The 15,386-nt window shown below is 36.2% G+C and overlaps 1 protein-coding gene across 2 annotated transcripts in view; it reads right to left on the reverse strand.

The window, feature by feature from the left end:
* CDH18 (cadherin 18) overlaps positions 1-15,386 on the reverse strand; it is a 466,620-nt gene that overhangs the window by 59,716 nt on the left and 391,518 nt on the right. For both annotated transcript variants that reach the window (XM_004422693.2, XM_087443160.1), the window contains exon 8: positions 10,025-10,161. In XM_004422693.2, the coding sequence (XP_004422750.1) occupies positions 10,025-10,161 (137 nt within the window). The remainder of the gene's footprint in view (positions 1-10,024; positions 10,162-15,386) is intronic.

Below are 15,386 nucleotides of genomic sequence, written 5' to 3' on the forward strand. Positions count from 1 at the left end.
CCCACATACAGCAACTAGAAGGATGTGCAACTATGACATACAACTATCTACTGGGGCTTTGGAGGAAAAAACAAAGGAGGAGGACTGGCAATAGATGTTAGCTCAGAGCCGGTCTCCCTCAGGAAAAAAAGGAGGATTAGCATGGGTGTTAGCTCAGGGCTGATCTTCCTCACACACACACAAAAAGAGCTAATTGGAGCAACATTTTTTTTGTGTGTGTGTGAGGGGCCACATGGGGCAAGCCCCTGGGGCAACATTTTTAATGGTGATCCAAAGTGACAATTTATATCACCCTGGATGAGAATGAGGATCAATTTTCCCCCAATTTAAGATGGCATTCATCCCATTAACATATTATAAGTTAACATAGTACTTGTTGCTTGTTACTATAATATAGCAACACTAAAGCAAATGATGAGATAAAAAGGAATGCAGAAAAGGAAAAATCACAGAGAATTGGAGATAGAGACCTGATCAAAGTAAGCCTGAAGCTTAATTATCTGAACTTTACAAGTACATGGGCCAATAAATTTCTTTTAACTCTTAGAACAAATTGAATTTTTTTTGGATATTTTGTAGTAATCTGTTACATAGCAATAGGTAACTAATACACTGATACATACATGTATAAACAAATATTTCATAAAAGCATTTTATTTATTACTTTTGAACATTGGTTAAAGCAATACCAATTTCTTTGTGTAATTTTCCCTTTGTGTGAGAAGAAAAAAGTGCCAATTAGGACGCTTTTGTGTGCCAAGGGAAATTACTAATATGAACATTCTTGAAAGGCAAATTTCATATATCAAAATAAGCACTCTGACAACAACAAAATATGTCGAAGCTAAAAGGACTTAAAACCGTCCATTCTTCAGTAATGGAATTTTGTATTGTTAGATGCAGCTGCTAACAAAAATTAATTTCAGATTAAAAGGCAACAAGGTATGAGTTCATAAAATCTAAATTTAATTTCCATCATGTGAAGTTATTAATTGCACTAAATTTGAAATTTGTGAATCTTAATCTTTGAATATGTTTGCATGAGAATTGAGGAAAAAACCAAGAAATGAATAAAGAACATGTAAACATTGATTTCTGAACTGAGTTACACATAATCTGTTTAGAGAAAAAGTGAAACACAGCTGAAGTAAATATTATATCAATGCACACAACATGATTGTTGTTGTTGCTGTTTAATTAGTGCACTCTGGTGAGAGCAGAACTTTTTGGACTCATCAAAAGTATGAATAAAGTAGCAACTCCCCAATTTTGACACAATGGAAATTCATCTGTCATGCAAGCAGTGATTGATAGAGTCCCATTTTGATTTATTGATCAGATGGAATAAGTTTTCACATTTGGTGCAAAGAACAAGGAGAAATAGGATATTTTAGGTAAAATGAGAAATATATACTTTAGTGATCATTGAATTTTGTAGTGAGTGATGAAGTCGTTGGGCAGTTAAGGTAGGTAGACAAAAGAGAGGCAAAGAATATTCAAGTATTTAACAAAATTTTAGTAACCAAATTCTATGTGTCAGGAAATTTACTAAGTATTTGGAAATACTATGATAAACAAAGATGAAATAGACCTGATTCCTAGACTTGAGATGTTTACAATCCAGTAGAGGTGAAAAATATTACAAAAAATGTGATTAATGCTATATTTAAGGCTAGTAAATGATAAGCGCTATAGTTAAGGCAGGCATACAGTTAGAGCACAGAGGAGAAGGAGCTGTAAAATTTGCCTGAGAAGTTGAGAAAGATTTCACAGATGTTGTGACATTTGAAATAGTTCTTAAAAGTAAATAGGTGTCTGTAAAGCAGAACAAAACTAGAAGAGGGTATTGAGAGATGAAAGGATTATAAAATTATTATAAAATTTTTGAAAGAACACAGCCTGTTTGAAGATCTGTGACTAAAAGCATGATATTCATTTTTCAGAGGATTAAGCTGAGAACAGAGAGGGCCAAGTCTTATAAAGAAAAGCCACATATGTCCTGTGTGGAGTTTATTTCTCAGACATTCAAGACGTGTGTGAGAGTGTGTATGTATGTGTCTGTGCACATGAGCATGCCCAAGAGATTAATATTAAACAGAGCTATGACATAAATCAAATTGTGATTGGAAACAATGTTTCTTAAACTTAACTTGCATTAGAATCACATAGGTCAGTGGTCCTTAAACTTCAGCCTGCATGAAAATCACCTAGAGGGGCTGATTCTCAGCCAGGATGCTGGGCCACTACCAGTTTCTAATTCACAGTGTGCCCAGATATTTAGTGAAACATTATTCTGTGTGTTTCCGTGAGGGTGTTTTCTGATACGATCAACATTAAGTTGGCAGACTGAGTAAAGCAGATTGTTCTGCACATTGTGAGTGGGCCTCATCCAACCATTTGAAGACATGAATGGAACAAAAGGCTGACCCTCTCTCGAATAAGAGACAATTCTCTTGCCTGATGGCCTTTAAACCGAGATATTGGCTCTTCCTGATTCTGGCCTTTAAACTTGACCTGGGGCATTGGCATTGAGGATTTTGAACTTCCCAGCCTCATTATTGCACGAGCAAATTCTTTATAATAAATCTCTTTATTGGTTCTGAAGCCTATTGATTCTGAATCCTATTGGTTCTCTTTCTCTGTAGAACCCTGACTAAAACAGGTATACTTAGAAATAGAATGCAGGCTAACCTTTACTCATCCTTCACCTCAAGACTGAATCCATGCATTATCCTCTCTATGAAACATTCACTGATCATCGTAGAGAGATTTATTAAGACATCTGGTCTGAGGAACTCATCTCTGTTTCCTGATAGCCAAGTAGGACACTAACAAGGCCTCAACGATTAAGGTCCCAGAAAGGCCTGACACCCAGAGGGCTTGGGAGACTACAGGAGAATCTGAGTATTTATGGAGCTTTTCAGAAGGGTCTTTTGTGGCTTGGAGTAGAGTCATGGGACCCTTGTTAGAAATGCTGGCAGTGCTGCTCTGAAAGGGGATGTCAGAGCTGCTGCTTTGCCTGACAACTCAACAGGTGATCATATAGGATGGTGTCCCAGAGGCTGCCCCAAGGCAGATGGATCCACTGCAGTGCAGATGTATCAGTCCCTTGAACGCCCACTTTGTGACTGAGTCCACAAAGCTGAAGGCTTACTACCGTGGTTTCATGTTTTTCTAGCCCCTAAAAACCGTATTGTCACAGTAGTTATCCGTAATAGAGTCATCTGCTTACCGTGTCTTCTCCATTAGACTCAAATTCCTCAAAGGCAAAATAATGTCCTCTATATCCTTAGTGCCTATAATACTACATTGCCTAGCAAGTATTCTTTATTAAACATTCTGAGTGAGTTAATTAATGTATACTTTAGGATGGAGATGATAAAGTATACCATACCAAAGTAGTGGAATGGTAGCTAAGAAAGTAGAAAATTCCAAGAGGAAAGAGAATGATTAATATAGTCAAATATCAGAAAGAAATCAGGGAGAGATAAGAAATGAAAAGTACTCACTGGTTTTAGCTATTAGGAAGTGATGACCATAATGTCAGGTTCTGAAGAGCAGTGGGGATAAAAATATACATTTTCTTGAGTTGAGGCATTAATAAGAAAATGGAGGGAGATGGGAGCTATTTACTTGAGAAAAATATATTAAGAACTATTATTGAGTGCCTACTAGTGGCACTATTTTCTAGGGAGTCATATAAAAGGAAAAGTAAGCCATATCATACTGGTTTGAAAGAATATTTATTATCTAGTAAAAAGAATAAGCCCCTCAAATTTTTACAGATATTTTAGGATCATGGTAGGCAGAATTCTAAAGATGACAGCACAAGATTCCCACTCATTTGTTATTTAACCAAACACTAATCTAAGAACTGCTGGGAAAGGATTTTGCAGATGTAATTAAAGTCCCAAGTCAGTTGACCTTAAAATACAGAGATTATCTGCATGGGCCTGACCCGATTAGGTGGACACCATCGAAAGCAGAGACTTTGTCCAGCTGGTGGCAGAAGAAGTCAAAGAGATTCAAAGCATGAGAAGGATTTAACACACTGCTGCTAGCTTGAAGAAGGCGACTGCCATGTGAGAAGGAATGCGGGCAGCTTCTACAAGAGACTTGCCCCAGCTAACAACAGGAAGAATATGGAGACCTGACACCTACGCCCTGAAGGAAGTGGACTCTGCCAACAAGAAGAATGAGCATTAAATCAGATTCTTCCTCAGAGTCTCCAGATAAGAGCCCAGCCCAGCTGACACATGACTACTTCTTTCTAAGGTCTTGCCAAACCTTAACCAGGGAACCCAGTTGAATCCACCTGTACTTCCAACTTACAGAAATCACATGATTATTTGTTACATAACAATAGAAAAATAATAGAAATTACCAAATGGCTGTATTATGGATTACATAGAGGGAAGGCATTGTTACCTGTAACAGAAATATTCCACAGGTATTTATTTAGAAAGTATGTTTCCCCAAGAACTGTGATATGTGATGAGAATACAACACTTTCTATTTCCCTGACCAAAGACGTTTATTGAATTTATCTGATTCTTAATGGCTTCTTTAAAATCATGTCGTTACAGTCTTACATCACAGAACAAATTTAAAAAGTAAATAGTAAAATAAACTTCAATCAGTTAAAATATCTGAACAATACTTGGGTTCAATGAATATCAGCTTCCCTGAAAGGCTATAATAGAACGATCACAGATCTAGGACTCAAAATATTTAGATTCATACTTTGTATGAGTCTTAATTTCATTATCTATAAAATGAGAATCATATCTGTCCTCTATTTCACAGAGATTTTTGTTTGGATGACATGTCTGTAAAAGTACAGCATACAAGAGCAAGACAGCTACCAGTTATGTTTAGCAGCAGCAGTAAAGGATATTATAGATCAGACCTATGTTTTGTGCCTTCACCATATGACCGGGCAGCTGAATAGTCACTTTGACCTAGAACCACAGGACACAGAAGGCAGAGCCAAACACCATGTAATTAAGAGCTGCATTGCATTTGGGCTCTACCTACATGCTCAGAGGTCTCCCCACTTTTTTCATGACACCCTATACTCTCACATTGGTACTCTAGCCTGGAGTCTGTTCACCTGGAGGAAGGGGCATTGTTTTTTATTTTTTGTCTGTGCAGAGGTGCTTTGCTCTTATTTGCTCTTAAATCCTGGTGCACTGCTTCATCTGCTTAGAGGGACACCTTTCTCTTACTTGCACAGCACACTAATTAGGCTAAAAAAGTTCTTTAAGGGGCAGGCCCTGTGGCGTAGTAGTTAAGTTTGGCGCTATCTGCTTCAGTAGCCTGGGTTTGCCGGTGTGTGGGTTTCCATCCCAGATGCAGACTTACACCACTCGTCAGCCATGCTGTGCCAGTGACCCACATACAAAGTAGAGGAAGACTGGCACAGATGTTAGCTCACAGCTAATCTTCCTCAAGTGGAAAAAGAAGAAGCTTGGCAACGGATGTTAGCTCAGGTCAAATCTTTCTCACAAAAAAAAAAAAGTACTTTAAAACATTAACTTCTAAATGTAATTCCACAGAACAACAGGCTTCTCAGAAACTTACACCAAAAATATTTTAAAAATCTGATTTCAACTCCGCAAAAGACAATGTCAAAAGAATGAAAAGACAAGACATGTACTGGGAGAAAATATTTGAAAAATACATATCTAATAAAGGACGTTTTCTAAAACATACAAAGAACTCTTAAAATTCACTGATAAGAAAACAAACAACCTGATTGAAAAATGGGCCAAGGACCTTAACAGACACCTCACCAAAAAAGACGTACAAATGGCAAATAAGCATATGAAAAGATGCTCCACATACATGTCATCAGAGAAATGCAAATTAAAACACCACACCATACCTATTAGAGTGGCCTAAATCCTGGGACACTGACAACACCAAATGCTGATGACGATGTGGAGCAGCAGGAGCTCTCACTCATTGCTGGTGGGAATGCAAAATGGTACAGCCACTTTGGAAGATACTATTTCAGTTTCGTATAAAACTAAATACACTCTTACCATATGATTCAGTGATGGCACCCCTTGGTATTTACCCAAAGGAGTTGAAAACTGCTGTCCACACAAAAATCTACAGACGTGGTCCATCCAGACAATGGAATATAATTGAGTGCTAAAAAGAAATGAGCTGTCAAGCCATGAAAAGACTGGAGAATCCTTAAATGCCTATTACTAAGTGAAGAAGCCAGTCTGAAAAGGCTTCATACAATATGATTCCAACTATATGACATTCTGGAAAAGGCAAAACTATGGAGCCAAGAAAAAGATCAGTGGTTACCAGGGATTGGGGTGGGGAGAGACAAATAGGCAGAGCACTTAGGACTTTTAGTGCGGTGAAAATACTCCATAAGATACCGTAATGGTGAAAACATACCATTATACGTTTGTCCAAACTCATAGAATACCAAGAGTGAATCCTAAGTTAAACTACAGGCTTTGGGTGATTATGATATGTCGATGTAGGTTCATCCATTGTAACACAGTATCACACTGGTGGGGGATGTTGATAATGGAGGATGCTAAACATGTGTAGGTGCAGGGGGTCTTTGAGAAATCTCTGTACTTACCACTCAATTTTGCTGTGATTCTAAAACTGCTCTAAAAACATTAAGCCTTTAAAAAAAATCTGGTTTAAAAAAAACAATCAAATACATTTCCAAAACAAATCTATTAGAACATGCTTTGATAAGGTAAGTGCTGTTGAAGTTTACAAACAATGGCAGGCTCCTAAACCATTGTATATGGAACAGCTTGCAACAATATTTAACAGGCACTTAGGCCGAGCGATCAGGACACGAATGTACACTTTTCTAAACGCATATCTCCCAATACGGTTAGAAAATCTTAACTAGTGCTCATTTTTTCTGCATACCTGTTTATGATTAGGATTAAATTATATTTTAGTAATGCTCATTGAGGTGTCTCTATGGCTTTTTATCACCCTCTATAAAATTCAAGTAACACAATTTACCACACTATTTTAGTTAGTAGATAAGTATTAACTCATTTCCCACGGGAACCACTAGCAAATAGTAAAAGAAAAAAAAAGTACTTAGGAAGTATATATTTAAGATGTTACTTTAGTAAAAATGGGCATTTCCTTTGGTAATGATGGCAAATAATATAATTTTCATGGTAAACAAACTCATGTGTATTCATAAATTAGTTTCTACTTGATGCAAACATTATTTGCGCTGAGGTGAGACTGAGAAGCAATTGAAAGTATGGTTTCTGATTGAAATACCTCTGGAGTTAAACTGAAGTTATTTTAAAATAAGTTTCTGCTTTTTCTAACAAATATCATTCTCTCCAGGGTTTCTTCCCTTCCACCTTCAATACATGGAGCCTATTCCCAAGAACTACGCAATCTTTTCTGAATCTTTTCAATGTCTTCATCACTTCTTGGTTACATTAATCTATTCATTCCTTTATTTTTTCAACGAGCCCTTACCATTTGTCCTCAGATGACTAAGAACATGCAATTCTACACTTAGTCTAGTTATTTTGAAAAGGAAAATTGACCAGAATGATCACAAATGAACCTACTCATGTATTCTTTATAAAGCTCATTTAAAAGTAATTAGTGAATGCATATTTTCAAAAAGAATATTATGTTGAAAAAATTATCTAAATGGAAGCCACTTGAGCTAATTTTGCAGATGCAAAAACATGAAAAATTCAAGTAGAATAGAAAAGACTGCAGTATTTGTACTCCAGTTGGCTGTCTCTAGAAGACAGCCACCTATGAACAAATTATTTATTTGTAACAAAGGACATTATAAACTGCATAAGCCACAGGAGCTATCACCCCACACCCACTAGAATGTTTATAATCAAAATGATATATAATAATAAATATTGGTAATGATATAAAGAAATTAGAACCCTCACACACTGCTTTGGGGAAAGTAAAATGTGGTCACTTTGGAAAATAGCCTGTCAGTCCATCGAATGATTAAATATAGAGTTTCCATATGACCCAGCAATCTCACTCCTAGGTATAACCAAGAGAAATGAAGACAGGTCTACACAAAACCTTTCATATTAATGCTCATAGCAGTATTATTCATATTAGGCAAAAGGTGGAAGCTATCCAAATGTCTATCAACGGATGAATGGGTAAATAAAATAAGGTATGTCCAAACAATGGAATATTTCTTAGCGATAAGAAGGAATGAAGTGCTGATACATGCTACAATGTGGATAAACTTTGAAAATGTTAAATGCAATAAGCCAGTCACAAAGGACCACATATTGTATGATTCTTTTATATTAAATGCCAATAATAGGCAAATCTATTATTATAGACTAAATGTTTATATCTCCCCAAATTTCTTATGTTGAAACTTAACCTCCAGTTGATGGTCTTAGGAGCTGGGGCCTTGGGGAAGAATTAGGTCATGAGGGTGGAGCCCCCATGAATGAAATCAATTCTCTTATTAAAGAGAGTCCACACAGCTCCCATGTCCTTCCACCATGTGAGGACATCTCTAGAAGACAGCCACCTATGAACCAGCAAGCAGGTTCTCAGCACCACCGAATCTGCCAGCCCTTGACCTTGGACTTTCTAGTCTCCAGAAGTCTGAGAAGTAGAGGTTTGTTGTTTAAAACACCTAGTTTATGGTATTTTGTTCTAGTAGCCTGAACAGTCTAAGACATCTATAGAAACAGAAACTAGATTAGTGTCTTCCTGGGCATGGGGCATGGGGGCAGGGGAGGACTGGAGGATGATGACTAAAGTGTACACTATTTTTGGAGTAATGAAAATGTTCTAAAATTGATTGGGTGATGGATGCACAATTCTGTGAATACACTAAAAGCCATTGAACTGTACACTTTAAAAATGTGAGTTTTATGGTATTTGAATTATATCTAAATGAAGCATTAAAAAAAAAATTAATGTTTTATACCCTGAGGGCAAAAGACAGAGAGAGCATAATTTTGTTTTACATAGCACTATTTTCTTTTTTTGTTGTTGTTTAATTTTATTTATTTATTTTTTTCCCCAAAGCTCCAGTAGATAGTTGTATGTCATAGTTGCACATCCTTCTAGTTGCTGTATGTGGGACGTGGCCTCAGCACGGCCAGAGAAGTGGTGCGTCGGAACATAGTACTATTTTCTAATGTGAAATATCTCTAATTTCTAATATATTTATGGTTCTCCCATGAATACGTTGAAATCTTTCCCAAATGTATACGTAATTTTCGCAAACAATTCTAAATTTGGGGTAATTGGTACCTTTGGTTTATTCCCAATACGTAAAGAAAGACTTCATTGTCATGACAGTAGATCTATTTTCTTACAGCTCTATCCTAATTTCATTTGAACACAGTCATGTATATCTTCTTGAACTCAGAGATAATTATTGATACTTTTGCTTCTTTTTTATGAACTTAGGTGTTTACCACAATGCAATATTCTGGGCGGGCTGGAACAAGAGTCTTCCTCAGCTGTACCTTATATACTTTTCTTAAAGAGGGCTTAGACTTGCCTGTTGAAATTCTAAGACTTATTCTTTTATTGTAAGTTTTCTAAGTGTTAATTGAAGCTTGAGGAAGAGTGTTACGTTGATAAAATTATTGAAGTACAACAACAGATTTTCATTTATTTTTCTTCTAAACTACAGTACATAAAATACTCTTCTAACTCCTTGATGGCTTAAGGAAGACACAAGTGCATGACAGAGCAAGGCTCACAATTAGGAGGTGAACCAAATACTTTGACTCGGGGATGAGAATGAAGTGTTCTTTGATGCCAATTTTCCACCCCTATGCTGGGATTAAAGTAAAGAAAGAGTTATAAGATTTACTCACTGCATCCGACAATGAGTAACTGTATCTAATACATTCTGTGCACTCTGCTGGATCCTGGGATCAAAAATAAAAATGGTGAGTCTTGCTCCTGAGAAAATCTCAGTGTAAATCTTCATGTACAAGTGACACTCTTTTTCTATGATACATAAAGGAAAGTAGCTTACCATTTTCTGAAGCAGCAACTGTGATGTTATACCATGGAGTTTCTTCCCTATCAAGAACCTTTGTTGTCTTAATGATTCCAGTATTGGCATCAATGTTGAAAAATCGGTCATCTTCAGCATTGTATTCAATGAAGTACCTAGAGAAAGAAATAGATAAATCATTTTACTTGATGCTGTAATAAAGAAAATAAAATGGAACCAAGGGCAGTATTAAATCAAATATATTCATATATTTTTAACTTCTATATTTGGCTCTTATGATTTGCTGGGCAACTACGTATTTGCATAGAATTGACATCAATTATTTTTATCTGTCAGTTCTTAATTAATGCTTAGTTCAATTACTAATTCAAAAAAATTTTTAAAAATCCCTCTTACTAACTTCCATGAATAGAATAGTAGATACTACATGGAAGAAACACAATGGTTAATAAAGAAGAGATAAAAAATTGCCTCTGGGAAGTCTACAGTACATTGGAAGAAAAAAAATTAAGCCTTTAATGAAACTTCTCATTGCTATATGTACAAAAGTTTTAGGATAACAGGAGATGCCAGAGATTAATTATCTTGGAGCTTTGTTATAGATGAGGTTTGGAGATGAATGTAAAATCAAAAACAAAACATTTCAGTTAATTACCATTGTGTTTCCATTACCTGGCACCTTTGTTTAGTCAAAGAATGATAAAATAAATAAATGGAAAGTAGGTTGCACTATTGGCCACAAATCTTCTTCCCTCTCCAATTCATGTAATTTTGCAGGATTCTCTCATATTAGGTTTGCCTTCTAGCTTTTTTTTTGGCAATAAAGTGAGTTGAAAGTGATGGTGTCCTGTTCCTTATTTGACCTGTTCCATGAGACCTTGCATATTTCCTCTTATGCCCTGCCACTGACAGAAGAAGAACACTCCAGGGCTAGTTGACTGGTCCCAGAAGGAAGATGAGAGACACAAGGGCAGAGTTGCCCCTGTTCAGTTTCCCCATCCTAGAGTAAAGCTACCTAGTAAATGAGCAGATGCGTGATTGAACCCACTGAGGGTAAGCAGAGCTGGCCAACAAAAGCCAGCCTAGTTCAGCTGACCCTCAGCTAACTCACAGACACATATACTATGGTTATAAATTACTTTTTTCTATATCCTTGAGTTTTGGGGTTTTACCTTATTCAGTAATAGTTACTTAACATAAATATGAATAAACAATATAGTAAAGAATCATAATATGTTCTAGAAATTTTCCAAACTATTTCTAGAACTATTTAAGGAGAAAAGATGTGTTTTATTCTTTCTTTAAACCTCTAAAACTTCTTGTCTCTTCCTTAATCTTAACTTAAGTAACATTTCATCTAGACCTGAAGGATAAAAATAAACGGATAATGTGAAAAGTGCTAGGAGAAGAATATTTGAAATATAGGGAACCAAAGTGCAAAGATCCAAATTAAAGAAAAAGCTTGACTTGGTTTAGAAACAAATGTATGTTTCAGTGTGGCTAGGCAGAATGAATGGGATGGATGGCAGGGGAGTGGGGCGAGCAAGCCCTGTAGCACATGGTAGAGTTTTTACTGTATTAAAAAAGCAATGTGGGGGCCGGCCCCGTGGCTTAGCGGTTAAGTGCGCGCGCTCCACTACTGGTGGCCTGGGTTTGGATCCTGGGCACCCACCGACGCACCGCTTCTCCGGCCATGCTGAGGCTGCGTCCCACATACAGCAACTAGAAGGATGTGCAGCTATGACATACAACTATCTACTGGGGCTTCGGGGGTAAAAAAAAAAAAAAAAGGAGGAGGATTGGCAATAGATGTTAGCTCAGAGCCAATCTTCCTCAGCAAAAAGAGGAGGATTAGCATGGATGTCAGCTCAGGGCTGATCTTCCTCACACACACACACACAAAAGCAATGGGAAACTCTTAAGCAAAGGAAATAATAGATCTATTTATGTTCTGGAAAAAATCACAGTGGCTACTTTGAATCTTGAATTGTAGAGAGTTAAAAACAATTTGGAAAAAAAAATTATGTCATCTCGGAAAAAGGTGGAAAAAAAGGAGAAAATGGAAAGAAAAGTATAAAATAGTGCTATATATTGGATAGAACCTCTAGAACTTTTTGTTGGTGTGACATTAGTATGAAGGAGAAACTACAAATGACTCAATTTTTGTGTGTTGTTTGTGTTTGATTTACCGTGTAATTGATAAGGTCATTCACTGAGCTAGATAGAGAAGTAGGGAGAAAACTCCTTTTGGGAGAAAAAGAATTTGGGGCAAAATCAATGATTTTGACATGTTATGCCTACATTTCAATTAGACAAACGTGGAATAAAAAGCAGGGAATTAGATGTGGATGTGGAGTTCAAATGTGCTTTCTGAACAGGAAATATAAATTTGAGATATATCAGCCTACATTTAAGGCAATGAGAACAGTATAATCTCATCTGGGAGAGAATTGTAAGAGGAAAGGAAGGGAAAGATTGAGTGCTACAGCACCCAACCTTTTGAGTATAAAGCAGCCCAGCATCTATATAAGAGAAAGTGCTAGCAAAAACAGTGGAACAGCCCAGGAGAGAAGGGAAACTGGGAAGGTGAGGCTTCGTAAAAGCCAAGAAAGGGGAATGTTTTAAGTGGACTATAGTGAATTCTGTTAAGAAGTTGAGTGAGTTTAGTAATGATTGATTGGATTTGGCAAGATGGACATCACTGGTTAACTTGAAAAGAGTAGTTTTAATAAAATATGAGAGCATGGGAGTTTTATTACAGTGGATTCAAGAGTATATTGAATGTGAATATATGAAGCCCATGAGTCGTGACACTTCATTGGATACTATTACCTGAAACAGAGATCAGAAAAATGGTGCCTATTGTCATCAGAGAAGTGGGTTAGACAAATTAATTTTTTCTGATATGGAAGATATTAAGCAGTGTCTTTGCTGAAGGGAATGATCATTTTGAAAGAAGGGACTATCTAAAAAGGTAAAATTCATGAGAAGGTGAGCAGGATTGGGTTCCAGAGCACAAATATAGGGATTTCCATTGAAAGTAATAGGGATACTTCTTCCATTTTAGCATGAGGAAAATCTCAGAAGTTGGGTAAATATACAGAATAGGTAATTGTAGAGATGGAAATATTGCAAAATTCATCATACTTTCTGGAACAGAGTAGGAATGTAATTGAAATACAAACCCATGCCTCTCATAGGAGGCATAATGCATTAACAGGGTATGTGGAACATATTACTAAGATGTGAAAATTTATATAAACAAACATGGCAGAAGATATTAATAGTACCACATACATATAGACTATATAACATTCCAAGAAATCTAGGAGCTCGTTTACTCAAAGTAACACCCAAAATGAGACAAAATATATCACTTTTAACTGTGTGATCAAAACCAGGAATTGACCGTTGTGCATTGATTGTTCTAGTAATAACTATATATTCATTGAAGAAAGTTCAATATGAAAAAGCAATTTAAACAAGAAGTACTTACATAAAGCAAATCTGATTCAGAGATGAGACAGTAGATCCAGGCACAGAATAGTGGGAAAATGATAGGTCATTGGGCTTTCCCAAAGCATTAGGCCACGGTACACTGAAACTGATTTGCTTTCTTTGACTTGAGTTCATATCACAAGAATACCGTCTAAGTTCATATCACAAGAATACCTTCTAATAATTTCCCTTCCCCAGAGGCATGATGCCCAGGATGAGGGCTGAATTGCTTAGGAGATGTGAGAAGTTTTCTCACATGAAAAGGATAGTATTCTTTAAAATTTAAGCAGTTGGCAATCTGGTTATTATATCATCTAATCTTAGTTGCCATTAACCTGTCTTCAAGAAACTTTCCATTTTGGAGTACTCTAAGAACAATGGTTTCTGTATCTGAAAATTAGACCTAAAATTTAAACATATTATTCAACCTCAAAGTTTCCTGCTGCAACAATCAGCAAAGCTCAGATTACATTGCTATCAATACACCCTATGAAATATGGCAGAACAAGGCCCCACTTTAGAAATCCGATCACTTCAGAACTGTCAGTCTGGAAGAAAATGGAGTTTCTTATTTTTTAAGCTAAATTAAGAATCTGAAAATGTGTAGCCTGTTTATTAGAGCAATCCTCTCTCCTTTAGGCACTTCATATAAAGCTTTCTAGTGTTAAGTGCTAGTATTAGTGGTTAAGTACTTTTAAAATAAATATGCTTTTTATTTGGATTAAAAAATAAAATCTATATTTAAATATTTTTTAAAATAATAAGGATAATGCTAGGCCTGTGTTCTCAGACTCAATTACTAATTTACTTCTTAGTTTTCTATGCCACCTAACTCTCTTGGGAAATCAACAATGTAAGGGTTAGATATTGGGGATTGCTTGGATCCAAAGAGTCTTATTCACAGAGTTGCCATTGAATTTGGATTCAAGGAGAACTAAATAGTTCTGCTTAATTACCCTTGGATTTCTGCCTAGCCATAGAAATAAAAACTCAGAAAAGGAGAAAACAGAAATGTGAGAGAAAAGAAACCATCCAAAACTGTTTTAGGGGATTAAATATAGAATCATTCAATGCTAATTATTTGAAATTAAGATGTGATATGGGTGCATAAAGCTGTTTATCAAACAAATAATAGAAAATAGATGAAAATATTCTCAGTAGGTAACTTTTCAAATAATTTTCATTAAAATCCATTTGTTTCCTTTCACAAACCTTCAAAAAGTAAACACAGCATCTTAATACTTGATGAACTTATATGTGAATATTTAGATTTTTTTGCAAATGCTATTATTAATTTGACATTTTCAGGGGTATCCAGCAAGTATAAAATCACATAACCATTTGCCTAGATGACATAGGTCCTAATTTGGGATTAATGATAAAATCTGAGAAATCGGAGTTTTGAGATTTCTTTTTGCTAAAGATTGGCCCTGAGCTAACATCTGTTGCCAATCTTCCTTCTTTTTTCCTTTTTCTCCCCAAAGCCCCAATAGATAGTTGTATGTCATAGTTGCACATCCTTCTAGTTGCTCTATGTGGGACGCCGCCTCAGCCTCGCTTGATGAGTGGTGTGTAGGTCTACACCCAGGATCTGATCCTGCGAACCCCGGGCCACCAAAGTGGAGCATGTGAACTTAACCACTACACCACTGGGCGGGCCCCAAGAATTTTTTTTAAGGTTCTAGTCCATAGCTACCAAAAATGAACCAGTGTAAATTAGGCCTAGAGTATATATAACTGGACAAGACATTTGAAGATATTCTTCAAATTCTCCTTTTCCCCCTTAATATAAGACTAGAGTATAAAGATAATATGTGAGATAAATAGGAAAAACTTATACACATATATGAGTTATTTACAAAAGTAATCTAATAAGAGGTTA

This window comes from Ceratotherium simum, chromosome 18 (assembly GCF_057802395.1).
Source record: "Ceratotherium simum simum isolate JZ-2026a chromosome 18, ASM5780239v1, whole genome shotgun sequence".
Taxonomy (NCBI): Eukaryota; Metazoa; Chordata; class Mammalia; order Perissodactyla; family Rhinocerotidae; genus Ceratotherium; species Ceratotherium simum.